The sequence below is a fragment of the Pan paniscus genome, chromosome 3 (assembly GCF_029289425.2).
Source record: "Pan paniscus chromosome 3, NHGRI_mPanPan1-v2.0_pri, whole genome shotgun sequence".
Taxonomy (NCBI): domain Eukaryota; kingdom Metazoa; phylum Chordata; class Mammalia; order Primates; family Hominidae; genus Pan; species Pan paniscus.
Genome location: NC_073252.2, coordinates 121,069,276 through 121,093,372, shown reverse-complemented (window position 1 = coordinate 121,093,372; position 24,097 = coordinate 121,069,276). Strand labels below are relative to the sequence as shown.

The 24,097-nt window shown below is 39.8% G+C and overlaps 1 protein-coding gene across 4 annotated transcripts in view; it reads right to left on the bottom strand.

Moving 5' to 3' along the window:
* Positions 1-630: 630 nt before the first annotated feature.
* Positions 631-24,097, bottom strand: part of AFG2A (AFG2 AAA ATPase homolog A) — a 392,804-nt gene continuing 369,337 nt past the window's right edge. For all 4 annotated transcript variants that reach the window (XM_003816399.7, XM_063603893.1, XM_008969471.6 and 1 more), the window contains one exon: positions 631-6,014. In XM_003816399.7, the coding sequence (XP_003816447.1) occupies positions 5,838-6,014 (177 nt within the window). In that variant the 3' untranslated portion in view covers positions 631-5,837. The remainder of the gene's footprint in view (positions 6,015-24,097) is intronic.

The window sequence follows — 24,097 nt, the reverse complement described above, 5'->3', positions numbered from 1 at the left end:
ATTGAAACCAAGTAAACAAGGTATTTCCTGTCACACTGAATGTGTTGTCAAGCACAGTACGTGTAAAACTTCCTAGATCCTTTTTAAGTTGGTCTAAAATTGAAACCTGTAATACGTGTTATATTTGTTCCCTATTTTAAGCATAGATGAATTCTATGTTTCTATTTTTTTTTTCTTTTCATATCCTTGGGTTTTGCTGTGTGTGGTTGTGACACTTAACCGTCTTTCCAGAAATGTTTATCACTAAATCTTGAAAGAGGAACCATCCTTCCAGAAATGTTTATCACTAAATCCTGAAAGAAGAGTCTACAAATTTCCATATGATTTTGTAGGACTCTCAAAACGCTGTAACATCTCTTTCTGCAAAAATTTGTTGGAGTAAGGGGTATATTTGATAAAGACATTAGGCAAAAGGCCTATGTGTGCACACAACTGTTATAATGAAAATCCAAGGAAGAAAGGCAAATTTGTAACATTAGAATTTCTATGTGGACCACATTTGGAAAGCAGTGTTAATTTAATCCATACATAATATCAAAGGATGCTTTGGTGTGTGCTCATCTTCAAAGGAAGCATTCAGGAAAACATGACACAATAAGCCAAGACTCTAATAACCTCACATTCTGGAACTTCAGTAAAAACAGACCAGTACAATACTTTTATTCTATCTTTACAGCAACTTTTTCTGTAACCTTCTGATTAGGCTAAATTAAACATATGTTCAAGTTTGGTTCTATAAATTAAGTCTTTTGTTATAAATGCAAAATCTATATATTATTTTTAAAACCTGTTTTACACATTAGAAATAAGACAGAACTAAATATTTATCGAGATAAGTTAGGGTAGTTTCTTGGCCATGAAGAAATAAGTTAGAAGCCGTTCTAAGTTTTGTTGTAAGAAGAAAAAATTGTACTATTCAAACTAAAATCTCCTGGAACACTAAAAAGACATGTCAATGTGAATATCCCTGACATCCGAAAGAATCTGGATCAAAGGCAAACTTTCAACCAAACAGATGCCAAAAAGTAAATTGTCTTCCTAAGGCAGGAAGCTGGCCATTTTCTTTCCTTGCTGAGCTTAAATTTTCCATGAACTATATACCACGTATTCGATCACACACAAACCCAAATAATAGGATCATACACTGTTTCCCCCCCCTTTTTTTTTAAGAGATAGGATCTCGCTACATTGACCAGGCTGGATTCAAACTCCTGAGTTCAAGCGATCCTCTCACCTCAATCCCCCACCGAGTAGCTGGGACTACTGGTGTGTGCCACCATGCCCAGCTTTCATACACTCTTGTAATACATAAACATGAGACTCTGGGATTAGAAGTAAAACCTTCATGGAGATGAAGCTGAGGTAAACTGTTATTAGTGACACCTGACCTGCTCTTTTGTGTGACTCAGATTTTTACTAGTACTTTTGTAAAAAGGGAACAAGCTTCAAATAGAAGAATTGCATGCCTTTTCAATGGTAATAACGGGCTATGTGGAGATATAAATAATTGGCTTATGAGAGACTAAAGATATAATGTTCTAAAATCTTTAAAAATTCATAACTTCCAACTCCTTTGCAGGACTACAGTGCTATGGAAATAGATGTCTTATTCCCAGACATAATGTCTCCCATTGTGTCAGGTAATGAGAGTGTCAGCTACACATTACTTTCAGCAACAAATTCCTCTTTATTTGTTTCCTAGGTCCTAAAAGCCTGATCTCTTATTTGCCTTCTTGCATTTTATTCCATTGTACCCAATACTCCTGATTTTCCAGAAACATGGGGTTGTGGGCACTGTGGATTGCATTGTAAATTCATGGAATTGAGTTAAATGATATGACTGTATTGGTTTAAGGCCCACCTTTTAAAAATTATCACGAAATATTTAGGTACACAAAAAGTACAGACTATATTAAATCAGCACCTATATTCCCATCACCCACCCTAAGATATGAAATATTACTGACACAATTGAAGCAGCTCAACTTTTCTCCCCTGAGGAAATTCCTCACCAGTATTTGGTGCTTTTCTTTTCTATTCATTTATTCTTCCACTATATATGCCCCCATAAACACATATTTTTCATGCTTCAAATTTTAAATATCATATTCCTCTAAAACATTCTTTGTTCATCCGTGTTTCATCCCTATTTCATATGTAGCTCTAATTATTTTTTATTGCCACAGTATTCCATTGTATGACTATCACATATATCTATTACTGATGGATATTTAGATTGTTTCCAGGTTCTTACTACTTAAAAATAATGGTGCTATGAACTTTCCTATTCACTATCTCACTGCATCAATGTGAGACTTGCTCTGGGATATGCACCTAGGAGAACCGTTAGATTGTAGGGTCTTCAACTTTGCTAGATAGCCAGTTGCCTTCCAAAGTGGTTGTACCAATTTATGCTCCCATCAGCAGATCTGAGGCCCCACCCATCACATCCTGTGAGATTACAAGCCCTTGGTAAGCAAGGCATTAGCTTTTGGAATCCTCTGAGACGAAGCTACATTCCTGTAACTAGTCCAAGTGCTAGTTACCCCCAGGGCATTTTTAGCTTGGCTCCATGTTTTTAGGTTAATTTGTAGGTTTTGAGGTTTCATGAATTTGAAGGTAGTGTGAATTCAAATCCTAAAGCCATGGGCAGGTAAGCTCATAGTCAGAATTCTCAGAGAGGTTTTTTTTTTTTTTTTTTTTTTTTTTGAGACGGAGTCTCGCTCTGTCACCCAGGCTGGAGTGCAGTGGCGCAATCTCAGCTCACTGCAAGCTCCGTCTCCCGGGTTTACGCCATTCTCCTGCCTCAGCCTCCCGAGTAGCTGGGACTACAGGCGCCCACCACCATTCCTGGCTAATTTTTTGAATTTTTAGTAGAGACAGGGTTTCACTGTGTTAGCCAGGATGGTCTTGATCTTCTGACCTCGTGATCCGCCTGCCTCGGCCTCCCAAAGTGCTGGGATTACAGGCATGAGCCACCGCGCCCAGCCCAGAGAGGCCTCTTTTAAAAAATGTTTTAAAAATCAAAAGCACAGGCCAAGTCAGAAAGCCTCCTTGTGGTCTTCCTGGCTAGCAGGAGATTTTTCTTTTCTTGTCTACCCTTGTGCTGAGAGTGTTGGTTATTATAGAGCTTGAGCATTATGTGCAGAGCTCAGTTGTAACTTCATGTTATATGGGCTGAAGGCTTTGAGTGGCTATTAATATCTAAACTTGTTGATTGAGACTGCTACCCTCCTCCCCACCACCCAGCCTCCTGCACCAGAGTCATTTCAAGCTTCTGGTTTTTATTCTATTGGGAATGAGATTTCTTTCATTTCCTTGTTTAGGCCCTGAAGGATAAGTTTTCCTCTTATTTTCTTGTGCCCTTAGCCATATATTTAATAGGGAAGAAGGTAAGTTCCTCTCTTGTTTCATAATTTTCTATGTAGATAACAACTAAAGGGAACACAGAGCATAAAAGTTTTGAGGTTGTATTTATTTCAATATGGAAGTCTTGTTTTCCAGATCTGCAGCGTCCAAGAGAACCTTCTGAATGATGGGAATGTTTTCTACTCTGTCCAGTGTGGCAGACCCTTGCCACATGTAGCTATTGAGCATTTGAAATGTGGCTGATATGTCTGATAAACTAATTCTTAAATATTATTTAATTGTAATTAATTTAATTAAAATGGTCAGATACAATTAGTGGTTATTGTATTTGACAACACAGTTCTAAGTGGTAATATTCTTTGTTCCCTAGGTGGGTTTATGTACTGATAAACCAGTGTTGTCTTGAAAATCTGATATTTTTGAGGATGTAAATATATTTGAGGATTAAATATTTGAGATGTGACTTCAGAATATATGTCACCACAGGCTGGGCATGGTGGCTCACACCTGTAATCTCAGCCCTTTGGGAAGCTGAGGCAGGAGGGTCACCTGAGGCCAGGAGTTGGAGACCAGCCTGGGCAACACAGCAAGACTCTGTCTCTCTGTTTAAAAAAAAAAATTAGCCTGACATGGCGGTGTGCACCTGTTGTCCTAGCTACTCAGGAGGCTGAGTCAGGAGGATCACTTGAGCTCCAGGAGTCTGAAGGTGCAGTGAGCTATGACTGTGCCACTGCATTCCAGCCTGGGTGACACAACAAGATCCTATCTCTAAACAAACAAACAAGGAATGTATGCCACCACAAAACTGTATAGCCCATTATTTTGATAATCAGGTATTTCTTGTCTGATTTGTCTTTCTGGGAATTTTCAAAGATCTACAGTGATCAAGTTTAAGTGCACATTCTTCCCATTGCCGGTTTCTGATCTGAAGTCAGAGAATCACTTTCTGAAAGCTTTTTCAAGAGTATTTATGAAGTAATAAAGTGTGAAGAAATCCTGAGGATAAATAACAAGAAGCATAAATATACATATTTAGAATGCAACATAATATGTTTAAGATTACAATTTGGCAGCAGGGCGCAGTAGCTCATGCCTGTAATCCCAGCACTTTGGGAGGCCGAGGCGGGCGGATCACGAGGTCAGGAGATCGAGATCATCCTGGCTAACACGGTGAAACCCTGTCTCTAAAAAAAAAAAAAAAAAAAAAAAAATTAGCCGGGCATGGTGGTGGGCACCTGTAGTCCCAGCTACTCAGGAGGCTGAGGCGGGAGAATGGCGTAAGTAAACCCAGGAGGCAGAGCTTGCAGTGAGCCTAGATCACGCCACTGCACTCTAGCCTGGGCGACAGAGCAGCGAGACTCTGTCTCATAAAAAAAAAAAGTACAATTTGGCCTATCTTTGAACTAAAAAGTTTACTGGTACCCTGAAAATATGTATAAGTAAAAACATGAATGCTTCATATGATTTATTAAAAGCATTTTATGAAAAAAAAACAAAAACACAAAACCTCTCCAGGTATGGTGGCTCACGCCTGTAATCCCAGCACTTTGGGAGGCTCAGGTGGGTGGATCACCTGAGGCCAGCAGTTTGAGACCGGCCTGGCTAACATGGTGAAACCTTGTCTCTACTAAAAATATAAAAATTAGCTGCGTGTGGTGGTGCACGCCTGTAGCCCCAGCTACTCAGGAGGTTGAGGCAGGAGAACTGCTTGAACTCAGGAGGCGGAGGTTGCAGTGAGCCAAGATCGTGCCACTGCACTCCAGCTTAGGCAACAGAGTGAGACTCTGTCTCAAAAAAAAAAAAAAAAAAAAAAAAACAAGACAAAACAACAACAAAAAAAACCCAAGCCTACTGATCTAGGCTTAGAGTGGGCTTACACTTTCAAAGGGCATTGTATTATACAAAATATCTCTCAAAAAAATTTTTTTTGGCCATAGGTAGAGATTAAGAAGGCTAAAACAAAAATGCATATATGAATTTTAATGATAACACATATATGTATATTTGAAAACAAGGCCACATAAGCCTGGCTGGCACATTGGGCCATTTTACTGGCTGGCCTTCAAAAATAAAGATTACAAAAAATTTATCCACATACACTTTTTTATATCCCTGTATAAAATTGATGCCAACATGTTTGGCATTTTAGAAAGACACTCAAACAGATTCTGGAAAAAGAAATCGCTTCATGGGATGAACAGACTAGGTCGCAAATGAAAAAGCTAAACATTTGTTTTTTAAACCGCACCACAAATTTCCAGGTAAAACTGATTGAAACTTATGCTCAGAGATATTTTCACTGTACTTACATGACTTGAAAATTTGTAAGAACCAAAGCCCCTAAATTCTACTGAACATACTTCAAACATTTTGCCTAGTAAAAAATTTTTTAACACTCTCAAAAAATTTTAAAAAGAAACAAATTTTCTCTGGAAAGGATTTTCAGCATCTTGAATATATATATTTTCTCAGAGTGTATGCAGCCCACTCTTCTCTTGATAATCTTCATAAAAACGTCTCAATGACTCAGGAATTCTAGGTGTCACAGTGCTCAAGGCCTGAGTGAAATGTCTTTTCATGATGAGATTGGCTTGAATGTCTTCTTCCAGAGCCAGAAGAGCTGCCTCTCTGCAGACGGCTACAATCTGAAATTTTAAAAAATAAGTAAATAAAAGGAGGTAGAAAACAATCATTCATCTGTGGTACCTTCTACAACTAAATGCCCATTGCTAAAATTTATCTGCAAGAATGAGTCCACTCAAGTTTTCAAAAGGATAAAAGGTAATCATATACAGAGCATTCTGTTCTTTCCTTCATCCCAAAGCAACGTATTAAGTACTCAGAACCAGGAGTACCAAAAGATATCTAAGAAGTGGCATTTGCTTTTAAGGGCATTTGCTCTTAACTGTAAGGGTAGGTAGCTGTGCACGCACATACTTTTAACAAGGGATGGCAAAGGATGCATGTCTCTATGTGGTGGAGGGAGGCGGGAGCCAACGGTCAAGGGAGGGCAGAGGGGGAGATATTCTGATACAGAGTGAGGCCTTGCTCATCAACACACCGTGTCATAGCACAGAGTTTCCACATTCCTTTCAACCTTTGATGTATTACCAACATGTAAAAGCATTTCTTTATGTGTATCTCTTTAATGAGTTCTTAAATCTCAGGAATATCAGATAGGGTTGTCAACATTTACTTTGGAGAGCTGCATTAGAACAGAGAAGTGAATGCTGTTTACTCAGCCAGGAAAGCTGGAAGAATTGAAAAGAATCTGGGGAGGGGGCGGAATGGATGCAGAGGGAGGAGGGAGGAGGCAGTAGGAAAACGGAAGGGGAGGAAGGTTCAAGAATCCCGAAATGTGTTTTTAAGCTCTCTGGACTTCAGACAGCGGAAGCAGGCTGATGCCAGTGTCATTCTAAAGACACATTACGGTAGTGAAAAGAGCTTGTGGGATGAAAAGAGATATTGTGATTTTCAGGGCAACAGGGAAAACAGTGATTGATATTGACTGCGCCCTTATATTGGTAAATGAAAGGGCCAGCTGAAACACATTTGTCCAGCCATTCAGCGTATTTTCTCTGTTTGTTCACTCACTGAAAAGAGTTCCTCTGCTTATGCTGGGCTAATGGCTGCCAAAGCAGTTTAGTAGCTTTTTAGGGGATTTAGCAGCATGTTTAGGGAGCTTTCAAAAACATGCATAGATTTAGATGGCTCTGTCAAATTACGACAATGTAACTATTAGTTCTGGGCTTCATTAATGAGCGCCGAAGTTAACTGTAGTGGTTATGCATGTTAATGTTTTTCTGAAAAAAGAGGGTGGCTATCATCTTGTTGAAGGAAAAAACAAAACTTCAAGGGATTAGTAAAACCACTTTATCACATGTTCTGGTGCAAAAAGAGCTCTTTTGAAAACAAGAATGTGATAATTAATAAGCACAGTAAAAACCTGTGAAATGACCAGCATGGTAAACTGGCTATCCGATGGTTCCACTGTGTTCTAAGGGGACATTGGAGATCTCTACAAAGGGAGGTGAAGGGACCAAGTGGGAAGAGTCCCCACCCACACCCTTCTGAGCAGCACTTCTTTCATCTGGACAAGAATTTGAAGCAATGGTTGCAAGGCTAAAAAGTCTGAAGAATCACTGGAAGAGGCAAAGAGCACTACATTTCCTGCCAGGTGATGGAGCTCTCTTTCTCTCTCCTGCATACCTCCCCCACCCCTCATAGCTGAGACTCCCTCAGAGAATAGAGAGCCTGGCACATAATGGTTGGAAACATTTATTGAGCACCTACTATGTGAGTGGACAAATATTAATTACTATACTATTTCATTTGCTATATGACTGATATCTCCCTGTTTTTGCACAGTGCAGTGATCTTGCTAATAGGGGTATGTGTAAAGTCTGATGGAAACACATCCAACAGAGTGGCCAGATGAGCATGTGTACCATGGTGGCCAGGGCGGGGGTTGGAAAAAGAGCAGGGTTGAGAAAAAGAGAGGTAACCAAAAGGCTGCCTGGAACCTCTCAAAGTTTCTGGGTTTTGATTCACATGGCCAGATGGGTGGTTTGCCCCGCTGGCACATCCGAGGAAAGGAACCAATTGTCAGACAGGCTTTCACTCTCAACACACAGTAATCAAACTGGCAGAAGAAGAAATGGTTGTACTCCTGTAATCACTGGAACCTCAGGGAGCCTAATACAGCACAGTAAATAAATGTAGGTAGTGGGAAATGTTATATCATTAGGGCCTAGAAGGCTGTCCTTAGGGTCAGTTCCCCTGGGCATTCCTCTTTGCAGAATCACTTTCTTTCCTTCACATTTGCTTCTATGGATTTTCTCTCTCTCTTTTTTTTTTTTTTTTTTGAGACAGAGTCTCGTTCTGTCACCAGGCTGGAGTGCAGTGGCGTAATCTCGGCTCCCTGCAACCTCCGCCTCCTGGGTTCAAGCGATTCTTCTGCCTCAGCCTCCTGAGTAGCTGGGACTATGGGCGCGTGCCACCACGCCTGGCTAGTTTTTTGTATTTTTAGTAGAGATGGGGTTTCACCATATTAGCCAGGATGGTCTCGATCTCCTGACCTTGTGATCCGCCCGCCTTGGCCTCTCAAAGTCCTGGGATTACAGGTGTGAGCCCCCGAGCCCGGCCTGCTTCTATAGATTTTTCTATGAGCTATAAATTGTTGTTTTGTGGTAGCTTACATGGTAATGACAAAGCAGCTTTAGTGATCAGTTATGGTCAGAGAAGTAGTGACCACCTGAAATGTGAATGTTTGTAACTTGGGGCCTCTAGTATATGTCAACATTTGGGAAAAATTTCCCTACTATATTTAGTACTCCCCTGTCTCTTAATAAACAATTCCATCTAGCTTGGAGAACTACGAAACTTGAGATATAGAAAACTTGGACAGAGTTTTGACCAGATCACTAATGGTTGGATGAGATAGGGATGACCTAGAGAACTTCTGAGAGTTAATGAAAAGAGAAACATGGGTACTCAAGGACCTCAATATGAACGTGTCTTCTTCTGTGTAGAGGAAGGAGTGCAGCTGTCTGTATGTCCTAGGGCGGGAGAAACACTGCCTGAATTCAACACTTGCTTCAATAAACATTACTCTGTTTCTTTTTATTTATAAAGGATGCTCTGAAGAACTAGTCAATAAGGTCATCTTCTTCTGCCACTCTTACTTTCCTATCACATTTACTTAGCAATATACCGCCAGTAACTGAGGGAGATGTAACCAGGACACTACAAATAATTAGCCAGTCATTCTTTCGTCAATCAACATCCACTGAATAGCTACTCTGTGCAATAACTATATTAAGCCAGGTGGAAGATCCAGGCATGTCTAAGATATAGCACCTGTCTTCCCCTGCTCACAAACCAGTAGTGGATGCATGTAAGGTAAATGCCGTGTGTACCATGGTATTAGAAGTACTTTCAGGGAGGCAAATGGAAAGGGCTTTAGTGTGGAGAGAAGGAATAAGTTACAGCTTTGGAAACCAAAGTGTGAAGAACAGAACTGAGACATGCATAGAGGTAAGGGAAAGGAATAAAATGAGTAGAGAAGCAGCAAGGTGGGAAGAAAGAAAACACGGATTACATTGAACTAGCCTCAGTAGACAGAATGGAGAAATTTTTTTTAAAAGAATAATTCTACCATCAAATATAACTAAAATTCACAATGATAGTGTTTTCAAAGTCATGTGGGCCACAATGACAGTGAAAGCTAGTCAATGCCAGTCCTCTCTAAAGCTCTAAACCAAATCCACAAGCAGCTGATGCACAAGCAGCTGACAGAGCGCCACTCCTAAAAGTTCCTTTTGTTTTTATTTTTTCCTCATGAAAAGGCTTCTTAGTAGAAATTCCAAAAGCAAAAGCATTGACTGGATTATTGGTTCTTTTCTCCTACCACGAATAAAAAGGTAGATTTGGAAACAGATGTATTCTTAGGATGTCCATGATGGCTGGTTTCTATTTGCTCTGGGAGCCACTTACTGTGGTATGAGTTCCAAGATATGATATAATATCTCCCAAGAAAAGTGCAGCTCTCCTGCTCTTCTCATGGTCCACGCCAGCATTTCCGTTAAGAAATCAGTGTGTTCAGGAGAAGTATTCCATGGTCAAATAAGTTTTGGGCAACACTATACAGGTTGAGTATTCCTTATCTGAAATGCTTGGGACCAGACATGTTACAGATTTTGGAATATCTGCATTCTACTTACTGGTTGAACATTTGTAATCTGAAAATTTGAAATCCAAAATGCTCCAATGAGCATTTCCTTTGTGTGTTATGTTGGTACTCAAAAGTTTTGAATTTTGGAGCACTGTGGATTTCAGATTAGTGATACTCAACCTGTATATATTCTGTTTCCCATGGTGCACAATAGAATTTTAAAGGTTTTACAAAGGCTACTAATGATGGTCAGTTTGATTTTCTTTAACCCAGTGCAATGGTCTGAATGTTTTTCTCCAAAATGTATATGTTGAAACTTAATCTCCAATGCTACTAGTATTAAGAAGTGAGGTCTTTGGGAGGTGATTAGGTTGTGAGCGTTCTGTACTCACTGACAGAATTAGTACCCTTATAAAAGAAGCCTGATGGAGCTGGTTGGCCCCTTCCACCATGTGAGGACACAGCTAGAAGGTATGTCTATGAGGAATAGGCCCTCACCAGACACCAAATCTGTTGGCACCTTGATCCTGGACTTCCCAGTTTTCAGAAGTGTGAGCAATAAATTTGTATTATTTAAAAATTGCCCAGTCTAAGTTATTTGGTTATAGCAGCCAGAATGGACTATGACACTCGTTGTTTCCCATAGAACTCTTCCCCTCCTATTTCTGGCAGAATATCTATAAACGGTTTAATGGTGATCTTTGGCACATACTTTGGGAGATACCAAACAACTCAATCAGGGCACATTATGGCTCTTGCTTATTAGCATAGCTTTTTACTTTTGCTCTCCCCATTCCAAAATAGAAAAAGGAAGCGGGTGGAGGACAGAAACACAAGGAATAGATATATAGACATATTCCTTGTGTTTCTGAGAAGATGGGGAGAGGACATGAGAGACAGAAGGAAGTCCAGTGTGTTTAATGGGTCAAAGGGCAGCAACAGTGGTAGCAGCCAAAGCACTTACTTGTGTTCTGGCTATGTAAATAGTCAAGGTATGTTTGCTGAACTGAATAGTTACTTAACTACAACTACATTTTCAAAAAGATGCATGCTATGTTCATCTTCCCCAGATTTGGCCAATCTATAGTATTTTTAGTTACTTATGTTTCATATGATCTAGATAAGCAGTCTCCAACCTTTTTAGCACCAGGGACTGGTTTCGTGGAAGACAATTTTTCCATGGACAGGGGGCGGAGGAGTGCGGGTGGTTTCAGGATGAATCCGTTCCATCTCAGATCATCAGGCATTAGACTCTCATAAGGAGTGCACAACCTGGATCCCTCACATGCACAGTTCACAATAGGGTTCCCACACCTATGAGAATCTAATGCCGCCGCTGATCTGACAGGAGGTGGAGCTCAGGTGGTAATGCTCACTTGCCCACTGCTCACCTCCTACCGTGTGGCCTGGTTCCTGACATGCTACGGACCAGTACCGGTGCATGGCCTGGGGGTGGTGGGAACCCCTGATCCAGATGTTGTCAGGTCTTCTTAAGTTCTTAGAATGAAGAGAAAGTAAATAACTAAAATTGTTTAATACTGTGATATATGTTCATCTCAAGCTATGTTTTCAGTTTGGAGCACTGCTCTGCATTTAGTTCTTTCTGTAGAACTAATTTCTAACATAAATTAGAAATTCTAGCAAGAATACAGCTATGCTTTTGTTATTTTTGAGAGATGCTTTCTTAGGTATCAAAATGTATCCCACAGGAACAGGAGCTTCTTTGTTGTATTGTCATAGAAAAAAAACTGCACTGGAATGGAGCACAACTTCAGAAAATTTACAAACAGTGCAGTAACATATAGTCATGTGTTGCTCAACAACAGGGATATGTTCTGAGAAGTGCATCGTTAGGTGCTTTCACTGTTGTGTAGACAGACTGTCCTTACACAAATCTAGATGGTAATAGCTCATTCCACACTAGGCTATAGGGTCTACTCTATTGCTCCTACACTACACACCTGTACAGCATGTTACTGAATACTGTAGGCAGGCAACTGTAACACAATGTAAGTATTTGTGTATCTAAACATAGAAAAGGTACAGCAAAAATATAATATTGTAATCTTATGGGACCACCATTATGTATCTGGTCCATTGTTGACTGAAATGTTATTATGTGGTGCATGACTGTATATTGTTTTGGAGGATTAGAATGGAATCTTTGCTAAAAAAAGAAAATTATGCAAATGGCGATTTATTGTCTCACTTGATGAAACTAACCTAAGATTATGGGATTTTCCTTTCTGTGTTAAGCTTTGGAAAAATGAGGTCTTTTCAGATAAATCTGTCAACATATCTCTCTATTTAGGAATGAATACTACAGAAACTGAGGGAAAAAACCCTTCAATTTAAACTAGGACCTTTCTCATTACTAGCTATAAAGTTTATAGGAAAACCTAATGAGATAAGTATGTGTGTGTTTGTGTGTGTGTGTGTATCTACACTGAACCCAGGGACCACCACAAAGCTCATGACTCTGCTGGCATCACATTCAAAATGCAGATGGAGCTGGGTGTAGTGGTGTGGGCCTGTAGTCATGCTACTTAGGAGGCTGAGATGGGAGGATCATCTGAACCCAGGAGTTCAAGGCCACGCTGGGCAACACTGCAAGACTCTGTCTCTAAAAAACAAAAAGCAAAAGTAGATAAAGTCTGGAACAGTTTCAGTGATGGGGGAATTCAGCTGAATTGTTCCTATGAGGCCATAAAGAACTCTGCTGAGTAGATGTATAGGTGAATAGACAAGTTTGAATCACAGACTGTCTGGAATGTTAAACTAACCCATTTAGAGAGAAAACCTGGGTTGCTCAAGCTCCTTAACTTCTTTGGCAAAAAGGATTTTGGAAGCTTTCCCCTAATCCCTTCACCATCTTGTCCTCTTCTCCCATAGGCTGCAGACTACATCATAGAAATGAATTACTAGCCAACTACCAGCAAGATTGCTTTTGCTATTAGGCTGTAAAAACAAAAACGTTTTGGCCAGCTCTATAAATCTGAGTATTTCATCTTATTCAGTTTTGACTAAAAAATTGATACCTGACCAGCCTGGCCAACAGGGTGAAACCCCGTTTCTACTAAAAATACAAAAAATTAGCCGGGTGTGGTGGTGCATGCCTGTAATCCCAGCTACTTGGGAGGCTGAGGCAGGAGAATCACTTGAACCCGGGAGGCAGAGGTTGCAGTGAGCCAAGATCGTGACATTGCACTCTGGCTTGGGCAACAAGAGTGAAGCCCCATCTCAGAAAAAAAAAAGAAAAAAAAATTGATATCCAAGCTTTAGAATATATATATATACAGCTTTTTGCAAAGGTAAAAACATTATCTGTTTGTGAAAATGAGAAAATAAGACAAAAAAATAGCAGAGTGGGCCCAAGATCTCACTGTCAGAGCTAGACGAAGACATGCCTTTGTTTCAGTGGCTATGACACTAATTTATTTGGTGCCAACATGTCACAAATTTTCTTTCCATTTGTTCAGCAGTAATAATAGATCTGACGATTGAATATCTGACAAAAACATAAAACAACAAAGGCAGGATCTCACAATGTGAAGGATTTAGGCATATTTGAAATGAATTCCTAGGACGTAGGAAAAGATTTTTAACAAAAATGTTTAGAAATCCTCACAGACACTGAATAAAATAGTAATTAGTTTCAAATGTGGGGAAAAAAGTTAGCAATGAAAGCAAAGGGACATGTGAGTATAAAGTTTCATGCTATGCTAGCTCTCTGAAAAAGCAGTTCCTTTATAACAACAATATAGCAATAACTGGATTACGCGAGACAGCTCCACTTGTGAGCAGTGTGGGGAAGCAACTCCGCGGGATGAGAAGGCTCTTGACCATTGAACCTTGGGAAATCTAATTACCTCACTTTTAAATGCAAAAGGGCAAAAGAGGCAATTGTGCAGAATTCTGAATGCCATGAAGAATAAGAACAATGTCTTACTTCACTGTGGAAAAAAATGAAACCTCTTATACATTGCCTACGGTTCTTTCCCCCAATTCATGAGACAAGAAGAGTTTAAACAGGTGGCTCAGCTTAGCAAAACAGAAACAGGCGTATTGTGAAAATTAAAACCAACATGGTTTCTAAGCAAGCAGTAATAATTTAAAAAAAATGACGTGATAAAAAGTAACAGTCAAGGCAAAGACTGTTTACCAAAAACTAATCAACAGGAAGGAAAAGCTGAAAACGTTGGGCCCTATTCTGGGTATTCATTCCCGCTGTGCTTTAACTCTTCCCATGTTCTTTTCAGTTTCACAGTAGTACTAGGGGCTTTTCTGGTGCGTTGACAGATTAGAAACCCAATTGTAAATTTAAGCAGTTGCTTCCATTTCCAGATAAGACCTGGGTAGCGTCAGCATGTCCTCGCTATTGGCTGTAAACAGGTTACAATAATGACAACAGGCAAACATACCCATGAGAGTGGCACGCAGGCGTGGGAAGAAGGGATGCTGCTGTAAGTGCGCCTGAGGAGTAGGGGAACTAAGAACCGCTCCCTTCCAATAGGGATGCCGAAATTCTAACTTGACCTTCCCCACTACATTCCTAACTGCCTCTCAGAGATTATCGATATCCTCAAAGAAAGGTGGAAGGGTAACAAAGGTCCGAAGGTGACTTAAACAACTACCTAAATTCTGCTTGGATCCTGTCATCCCCTCCCCACACTTCTGGCAGGCACGGGGAACACTTGGATCTGTGGAGAAAATGAAGCCAGCACTTTAAAATGTGTCAGAAGATGAAAAGTAGTTCCTGATAGCTGAATTCATTCACCTAGTTTAACCAGCATGTGGCAGGGCTGCTTAAAAGTTCATAGGAAAACTACAACTGCATCCTAGAGATTGTAATTTAAGAGTACACACAAGGTCATGGCTATGCAGCAATTTCTTGTGTGAGTGAGTGAACTGCACAGTTCAGGCTACAGTATCAGACGCGACCAAGCTGGAGGAGGGAGACACCCTCACGTCCTTTTTCTGCAGCTGCACACTGAATCCACGTATTGGCAGAGATGCTGTCTCTGCGCTCGGCCACGGCAGCCTGGCTGCTGCCCCCGCTGTTCTGCATGAAGCAAGCACGCCTTCCACTGAGGCCGAAATGTGCTTCTCAGCTTCTTTGTATTTGAAGGGTACTAAATAGCTTTAAAGAATCTACCAAAAGAAATGGGCTGCAGTGCTTCAAAAAGTCTTAGGTATTTTCAAGAAAGTGGTTTTGTTAAAAGCATCTTCTGTCTGGAACACCTGTGACCTGTTGAGCTTAATTGGGCTGCAGCTGGCGATGATTGTGGTGCAGCCGCTGGAGGGCCCAGGCGCTGACATTGTGTTGCCTCTGCTCACCCGCCCCCTCGCTTTTCTTTTCACTTTCACAGCCTTGCGACCTCCTTCCTCTGTGTGTCTGAGGGATTAGGAACCCAGTAGAGAGTGATGTCCTGCTGTTTGCGAACACATGCACTGGAGGTGCTTCAAGGAGGAGGCTACCTGGGAGATTATGTGCTCATGTGGATGCAGGGGGAGGGCCCTTTACCCAGGCCCATTGAGACCTGATGAAAGGTGCTTGAATGGCCAGGCATGAAAGATGTGACTGAAGGGAGCACAGCAGGCTCCTGGCTGCAGAGCGGCAGATGGAAGTCAGACTATCACAGGCACAAACAGCAAGGGGTGCCCCAAACTGCCAAGAAAGCAGCTCAGGGAGTAAAATGGCATTGGAGAAGGGAATTCAGAGGTAAAGCAAGCAGCACTTATTTTTAAAATGCCACTTCACTGAAAACCATTTAAGCGGTGAGTAGAGAAGTATTTCAGAGGACAGATTTCAGATTTAAGGAATTACCTAACTTTTGCTCTTGGGCTAAATTCCCTTGAATCGTCTGCAAAATAGGCTTCATGATAATTAATCCATCTGGGATTATGTTAAAGTCATACAATCTAGGATGCCATACATAAGAAAATAAAAATTTCTGTAAAGACACACTCAAAGCTTAATGACATTAGAAAAGGGGAACACACTTGGTTGCTTAATTTTGCTGATTCAAAGTTGTTTTTGTTTTTTTTGTTGAAGACAGGGTTGCTCTCTGTCACCTAGGCTGGAATGAAGTAGTTTGAACATGGGTCACTGCAGTCTCGACCTCCTGGGCTCAAGTGATCCTCCAGCCTCAGCCTCCCAAGTAGCTAAGACTACAGGTGTGTGCCACCACGCCTGGCTTTTTTATGTTTTATAGAGATGAAGTCTTACCATGTTGTCCAGGCTGGTCTCTAACTCCTGGCCTCAAGTGGTCCTCCCCAGCTGGCCTCCCAAGTGTTGGGACTATAGGCGTGAGCCACCATGCCCGGCCTTAACGTTATCTTGAGGTCTTTGAAATATATAGCTAAAGTATATATTCAGTGTATAACCTTTCATTATAAACTTGCATGGTGAAGCCTAGTTTTTCGTTTTTAAAATTGTATTTACTTATTTGTTTTAGGAGACGGGGTCTTGCAATGTTGCCCAGGCTGGTCTTGAACTCCTGGGCTGGAGCAATCCTCTTGCTCCAAATAGTTTTTGTTTTTTAAAAATTTATAAAATTGATTATTCCACAGAGCTTTGGGGGCAGAAAAGATCTTGAGCTTTTATTTCATTGTTCTAGCATTTGCATCTGTGGGGATTTTAAATGTTTCTAACTTTAATTGAATAATAATAAGATAAAACGGAGTATTTTTAGTTTTAAAAATAACATACCAATTGGTAAGGGAATGGAGAGAACAGGAACCACTGGGTAGGGAAGGAGAGGGATAAGAGAGCAAACAGATGTTGGGAGCCCCTTATTCTTTCATTTATTCAAGAAATCTTTATTGATCACCTACAAGGAAGCAGACACTGGGGAATACAACAGTAAAAAAACAGTCTTGCTTTCATGGAACAAGGTGTGCAAAAGCACTGGCTCATCTACCTAATCTTCAAGGTTCAGTGCAAATGTTTCCATTGAGGAGGCATTCCTAGAGGTGACCTCACTACCTCCTCATGCCTGCTTGTTTTAGGATCAGTTTTATAGTCCCATAGGTGCCTGTACTTTCCTGCCATATCGCAAATGTCAAGATATAGAGATATTTGTGTTAAACGTCTATCTCCCTTCCTAGCACAGGAATTCCATAAAGGCCCTGCAGCCTTGGTCCTGCTCTGCTTCCCAGACATACCCAGACAAGCCAGGTCAGCACATGGCTTGACCTACCGATCAACTCCAAAATAAAAAAGGTCTCCTGCTAAGGTCATCTTTGAACAAAGATATAAACTAGTTTTTGCCTTAGGAAAAAAAAAAAATAGACACGCATATACACACACACAGAGGCAGCTCCTGCTGGGACAATTATAGTCAAGATAATTGTCTACTATGGACTAAAAAGGCAAAAATGTATGAGGCACAGTAAGTCATCCTATGTTGAGGTTTGTATTTGTGGGTCCTTGTGGGGCTGATATCCAAGCTATAGCCAGAAAGCTGACAGCTCTGGAAGAGGCACCACACTTTGGGTAAAAGCACTCATGTAATGGGAGAGCTTGAGGTTGGCCCTGGGCAAAGAGGAGAGGAGGACAGGGGATGTCCTTGGGAGAAGAAAGCAAGCAAAGTTCCTGAAAAACTTCAAGACTCCTCCCCAAGTCTAGAGTGTCTCAACCTCCTTGCTGGTGCTCTGGGAGCTTGGGAGGAAGCGGCTCGGGGGATGGTGTGGGCAAGTGTGTTAAACTGGTTTTAATATTCCCCATGTTTCCTCATCTGTCAGACTTCTTTACTGCCAGCCCTCACATTTTGCCCCATTGACACACACATAAAGCTGCCTCCTGTGAAACTCTGTAGTTTCACCTGGGTAGTCTAGTTTGGGACTCTGGTCTCTCTGAGCACTTGTGTGGCATATTTGGTGGGGGTAGGTTGTTAGAGTCTTCTCTTTATACCCAGTCTTAATCTGTAATGCGTGTCTTTCACTACTTTCCCATTCTCCAATCTGGTGTAGGCTGGCCTGAGCTAATCAGCAGATTTGCTTGGCATCCCTAAATGATTTTACATTTAAAGAAGATGACATGGTGTTAATGGCTATCTGTGTTAAACAGGGGGAAAAAATGACTTGACAATCTGTAGCTAGCTAAGGGGCAGGTGAAGATAGGTCCTTGTGAGTAACCAATAAGTATACCATTAGCACATAACATAGAGTGAGAAGAAAATAGGATTATTTATATTACACTTATTTTATGCATGTCATACTCATTGACAGTGGTATGCTTTTTGGAAGAAAGTTCTTTTTTTTCCCATCTAGCATATAAATAAATAAGGATGTAAATGAGGTGAAATCACATCATCCCAATTACATAAGATATTCTGAAAATACCCAGTATACACTCATGTATCTTTTTTATTTTTATATTTTTAAGGTGGTCTCTGCTTCCTCTGACTTGTAATACTTATGTTGTTTATAAGCCATTTATTTAGAAGCTCACATTATATTATTTTGTTTTAATTTCAAATAATAAAGCAATCTCTGTTACATGAACTAGATACTATTTCAATTGGTATTTCACTAATTTTGTGTGTTTGTTGGCCACATAGTAAAGATTCTTAACTGAGAGTCTATGGATATCTAGATGGATCTAAGAATACATTGAAACTTATGAAAACATATACCCATGTATACATATTATATATTTTTCTATAGAGAAGGTTCAAAACTTTCATTATAGTCTAAAAAGGATCCAAAACCAAAAAGGGGTTAGGAATCACTGCTCTATAGTAACTATATTTCAAATCTTCTTAAATCCTCTGAATGCTTCATAATAACACCTGCTTTCCCCCTTTCCAGATGACTTAGGCCAGAATACAGTTTGGCTGGAATTATCACAGTTGGGGAGTACAGAAAATACAAAATGGAGCTAATCATGCTAGAGGTGAGTGGGTTTTATTTTGTTAGATCCTCCTCTTGTACCCTAGAAAATTTCAACAGCTGCTCCTAAGTATAACTAAATGCTTGTTTAGATCTTTATCGACATGAAGAGAAACCTAAAGACCTGTGTCTTATTTTCATCTACTAAAACAAAAAAACAAACAAAAAAAACATAGGATAATACAACTGAAAATTTAAGCACACTAGTTAAGGAATGCAAAATCCAAGTTCCCAAGATAAGATTAGACTTTACAAGTGGCATGTATTAACTATGTGTAATTTCATTTAACCTGTGAGTGAATTTAAATGCATACAGGTTTTGATGTTTGATAACAACACTATATACTGGGTATTTAGAAACTGAAGGAGTTGTTTCCTTATCTGCAAAATTATATGGGCTGTTGTCTTGTAAGGAGTGAGGTACACTCTGAACTCTATTTCCTGCAGGTCCACTAAAAAGGAAACAAAGAAAGGGCAATCTCTGATTTTACTGATCTGAAAGCCAATAGCGAGATCCAGCTGTTGCATTTTAACAGCAAAAAATTATATATGTGAAGTAACGGAAGGAAATAACACATACGTGTAAAAGCCACATAGGCCAAATTTTCATTATAGTTATTCTTTGTTCAGGCCAAGGTGGAGAATAAAGATGATTCAGGTTTTGAAAACCTTAACCAAAATACCCACGCATTTTTTTCCTCTTCTGATCATTGTCTATTATTTAATCTACTATCAAACTTAAACATTCTTTCTTAACTATTATTACCTAAACTCCCTTGCAAGAATGCTAATAAGAGAATAAGGTTTGTGTCAAATTCAGCAATGAGAAAAGCCAGAAAGTCTCCTAAAGAAAGATTTAAAACTATATGCTTGTTAAGCCTACACTAAAAATTATGAGAAAGGCTGTAATAAATAGCAGGCCACAAATATGCAAAGAGTTGTAGAAAAAGAAGAGTGGATGAAACTACTTGTTTTTCATGAATAAATCATGTTTTAAAATTTCATTTAAAATGTGTAATTAAATTATCACTTGATAAGGTTGTTTTGGTATTAGAAATGCAGCAGTTGGTATACTTGAAGAACTAATGGTGAATTTTTAAAGGATAGATTATTCATCTAGTTTTTAAAATCTGAAGACCTAAAGTTGAGTAAATGTGAGTATGTACATTTAGTAAATTTTAGGACTGTACTGGTATACTTTACATCACCATTTTAACTAAGTGAACTTTCTTCAGATTTCCAACCATCAAACAAACAAAGTATCATTGGAAAGAGACCAGCAGACATTTGTAACTGAGCAGAAATTTTTCAGAGATGTGAGTCAACTGGACACAAGGGGATTATGATACAATGGAAACTATTTTGCAATCTTAGTCAATGTACTCTCTATTATGAATGATAATACATACACATGAAAGCACCCTATAATGTTGTAAAGAGGAGATAATTGAAACAAGTGCCAAGAATTTCCTCTTTAGGCTGTACTTTTTCATTTGGAGATCTAATCACTAAACTTTAGACAAGCTACACCTTGGTAGCAAGCATCTCCATTTTAGCATGCTGGCATCTAACTGGAAATGAAACCAGACCAGTTTTGACACAGTGTATTCAAGATATCTTTTGTACACATTTTAAGTTACACTGAAGAATGTGAGAGCCAGTAGAAATTCTTAATTACTTCACAAGTCTGTCCTACTTCCCACCAACTCTCTTCTCTTTGAAATAAATATATGTGTATCTACATGCATGCATGCACAGACACACACACACACACACACACACACACACATTGGCAGATGCATATAAATTCACAAGATGTGGTGTAAGTTTAAGGATTATACTAAAATGTGATGTACATGTTGCCATCAGTAGTTCCAAGGCCTACCACTTGTGAATCTTTTAAAATTAACTGGGCTGTTATGATCCTATCACTCTGGCAGCAACCTGGCATAGCTGTGCCTTTAACAAAAGAATTCTGTAATAAAACGATATTTTACATGCTGAAACAAAATATTTTAAAACATCTTGCTGCTGATTGTTCATTTTAATAATATTTGTGGAATTTAAAACCCCCACACACATCAACAAATGTTCCAATGGAAGATTACATTAAGTTTTGGGTTAACTTCAGAATTATTAATTTTTTATATCAATCTTTTAATGAACACTCTTGATTTGTTTTCTTTAAGAAAAATCCCAAGTCCTGAAAAGACTTTAAGGCTACGTACCTTTACATGCTGTAATAAACATGACCAGGGTAACTTTAAGCAAAGGGGACTCATGAGTAGTTTTCACACTATCTGTGAATGTCTCTGAGCAAGGTAGACTAAATTCTGTCTCAGCTACTCCTATTTCTCCAAATATGTGCAATCAGTTGTGACATCTGCTGTATATTAGGGCTGAACTGCTAGGGATGGAAAGCCAATTTGAATCCAAAAGGAGGAATTTATTGTAATGATATTATTGGGTTGAACTGAACTTAAAGAAAGCAGTGTGGCTGGGCCTCAGCGGACCAGCTGGAAGCAGGGCCTGGGATGCCATCGGGATTCCGTCTCGATGAAGAGAGTTTTTGTCTCTGCTTCTCTCCGTACTTTGGCTTCACATGACCAGGCACAGTTGCTGTGTTTTACATCTCACAGCTTCACCCACCAGAAAGGCCTCATTTTCTCAATTCCAGTAATCAAAACCCTACAGAAAGTCTCTGATTGGCTCAGTCTAGTTGTCACTATGATGAGGACAAACTGAATTAGGTCACTTCCTATGCACCAAATCAAGTGTGTGTGTGTGTGTGTGTGTGTGTGTGTGTATGTATGCACGCATGCATGTGTGTGTGTGTTTTCACACTGTGACAACAGAGCAACTCTGTAGTTTTCTAAGGGGAGGAAGTGAAGATCCTTAGGAGGGCTGGATAGGTAATCTGAGTCAGGCCTATTGTTGGTTGGTGGAGGAAATGAGAGAGAGGATGTAAAAACTGCCCTCTATCCTTTTCTATGTATATGTAAATTTGTGGTGCTTATATACTGCTTCCTCTCTTCTTTCTGTCTTGGCAACACAATGCCTCAAAATGTACTATTGCAAAGGTGCCATTTTGGAATTCCTGCTCAGTGGTGCATGCTTCCAAAGAACGGTGTTCAGCGTGCTGCAATGGGGCTGCTTGTTTCTAGTTGCCATTTTCTTTTTTCTTTTCTTTTTTTTTTTTTGAGATGGAGTCTCACTCTGTCCCCCAGGCTGGAGTGCAGTGGCACAATCTCGGCTCACTGCAAGCTCCGCCTCTGGGGTTCACACCATTCTCCTGCCTCAGCCTCCGGAGTAGCTGGGACTACAGGTGCCCGCCACCATATCTGGCTAATTTTTTGTATTTTTAGTAGAGACAGGCTTTCACCGTTAGCCAGGATGGTCTCGATCTCCTGACCTTGTGATCTGCTGGCCTCGGCCTCCCAAAGTGCTGGGATCACAGGCGTGAGCCACCATGCCCAGCCTCTAGTTGCCATTTCCTTAGACCTTGCTGTTCGTTAGTAGTCTAGGTAACATTTTGGGCTATACAACTGATTTCTAGGCCACAGATATCATCCAAAATAGGATAAAGTTGAAAAGCCTCAAGGGCCACCAATCAACTTCTTTGAAAATGATTATGAAATTTGTAGGAACAATTAAGCCATTATTTTTGAATGATGATTCCAGTATGGATTATGGTCAAAGTTAGAAAATGCTATCTTTGTGTTAAATCTATTGGCAAAGAAAGAAGTCTAAATGAAAATCAGAAGAGAAAGCAAACAAAAACAACTTTTTTTGTGGGTGGGGGAGGGGTCATGAATGGCTAATAGATTACAAAACTCCAGTCTGGGGCGGTTCAGTTTGGAAGTTTATGGAAATGTTATTTGAAGATAGTCCCTACAGTCAATTAAAATTGTGCGTATAACTGGAAATGTGTGTTGACAGGGCTTAAGGAGGGGAAGAATGAGGTACACAGCATTTCAAGCCTAGAGAACTTTGACTTCATGCTATAATTCTAAGTAGCTAAAAAATGATTTGAAGTATCTTTCACAACAGCTCCACCCCACTTTGTAAACTTGCTCAATTCTTTCTCCTTAGAAAATAGGAGAAAGGGGAGACAGAGGAGATTGTGAACACTTAGGGAAAAGATAATGCTATTTGTTTTCTTCTTAATATTTTTTAACGATAGAAAATTCAAACACATACAACAGTACAGAGAACAGTATACAGTGAAATCACTCGCCTGCTACCCAGCTTTAACAATGCCCAACTCATGACCAATTTTGTTGCATCTACACTGTAATCCTATCTCCAACACTGCACTGATTTTTTTGAAGCAAATCTCAGAATCACAATATTTAACCCATAAATATTTCAGTGTATTTCTAAAGATATACTGTAACACTTTTATGCCACATTAAAATTAGCTACATTTCCTTAACATTATCAGTATTTAGTTAGTGTTCACATTTACCAGTCAGTATATTTCACAGATGGTTGGTTTGAATTGGGATCAGAATAGGTGTGACACATTACATTTAGTTACTATATCTCATATCTAAGGGATTTCTCTTTCTCTTTTCCCTTAAAATTTATGTTCAAGAAACAGAATTATATATCCTATCCAGTCTCCCATATTCCTTATTTTGCTTCCTGCATCCCTCTGGTGTTATTTAACATCTCCTGCCTCCTGTATTTCTTATTAACTTGTATTAAGATCTAGAGGCTTGGGGAGTTTCAGGTTTGATTTTTTTTTTTTGAACAAGTACTTCATAGGTATTGCTGAGATGCACATAATGTATGGCTGCTCTTCTTTTCATGTGTTAGTAGCCACTTATGATTGTGCAGGTCTTTTGATGCATGAAGGGCTGCAAAATGATGCTATCCTATTTCTGTTATTCCTTCTTCATTCATTAGCTGGGATATATTGATAAAGGGACGCTTTCCCACCTCTCCTGCCACCTTCCTGAAAAATGTTAGCATAGTATTCATGCTTTTGTCTGCTTTATCTTTTTTTGTTTTGTTTTGCTTTTGAGACAAGATCGTGCTCAGCTGGTGAGGTGGTGTGATCCTGGCTCACTGCAGCCTTGATCTCTTGGGCTCAAGCCGTCCTCCCACTTCAGCCTCCCGAATAGCTGGGACTACAGGCACGCATCACCATGCCTG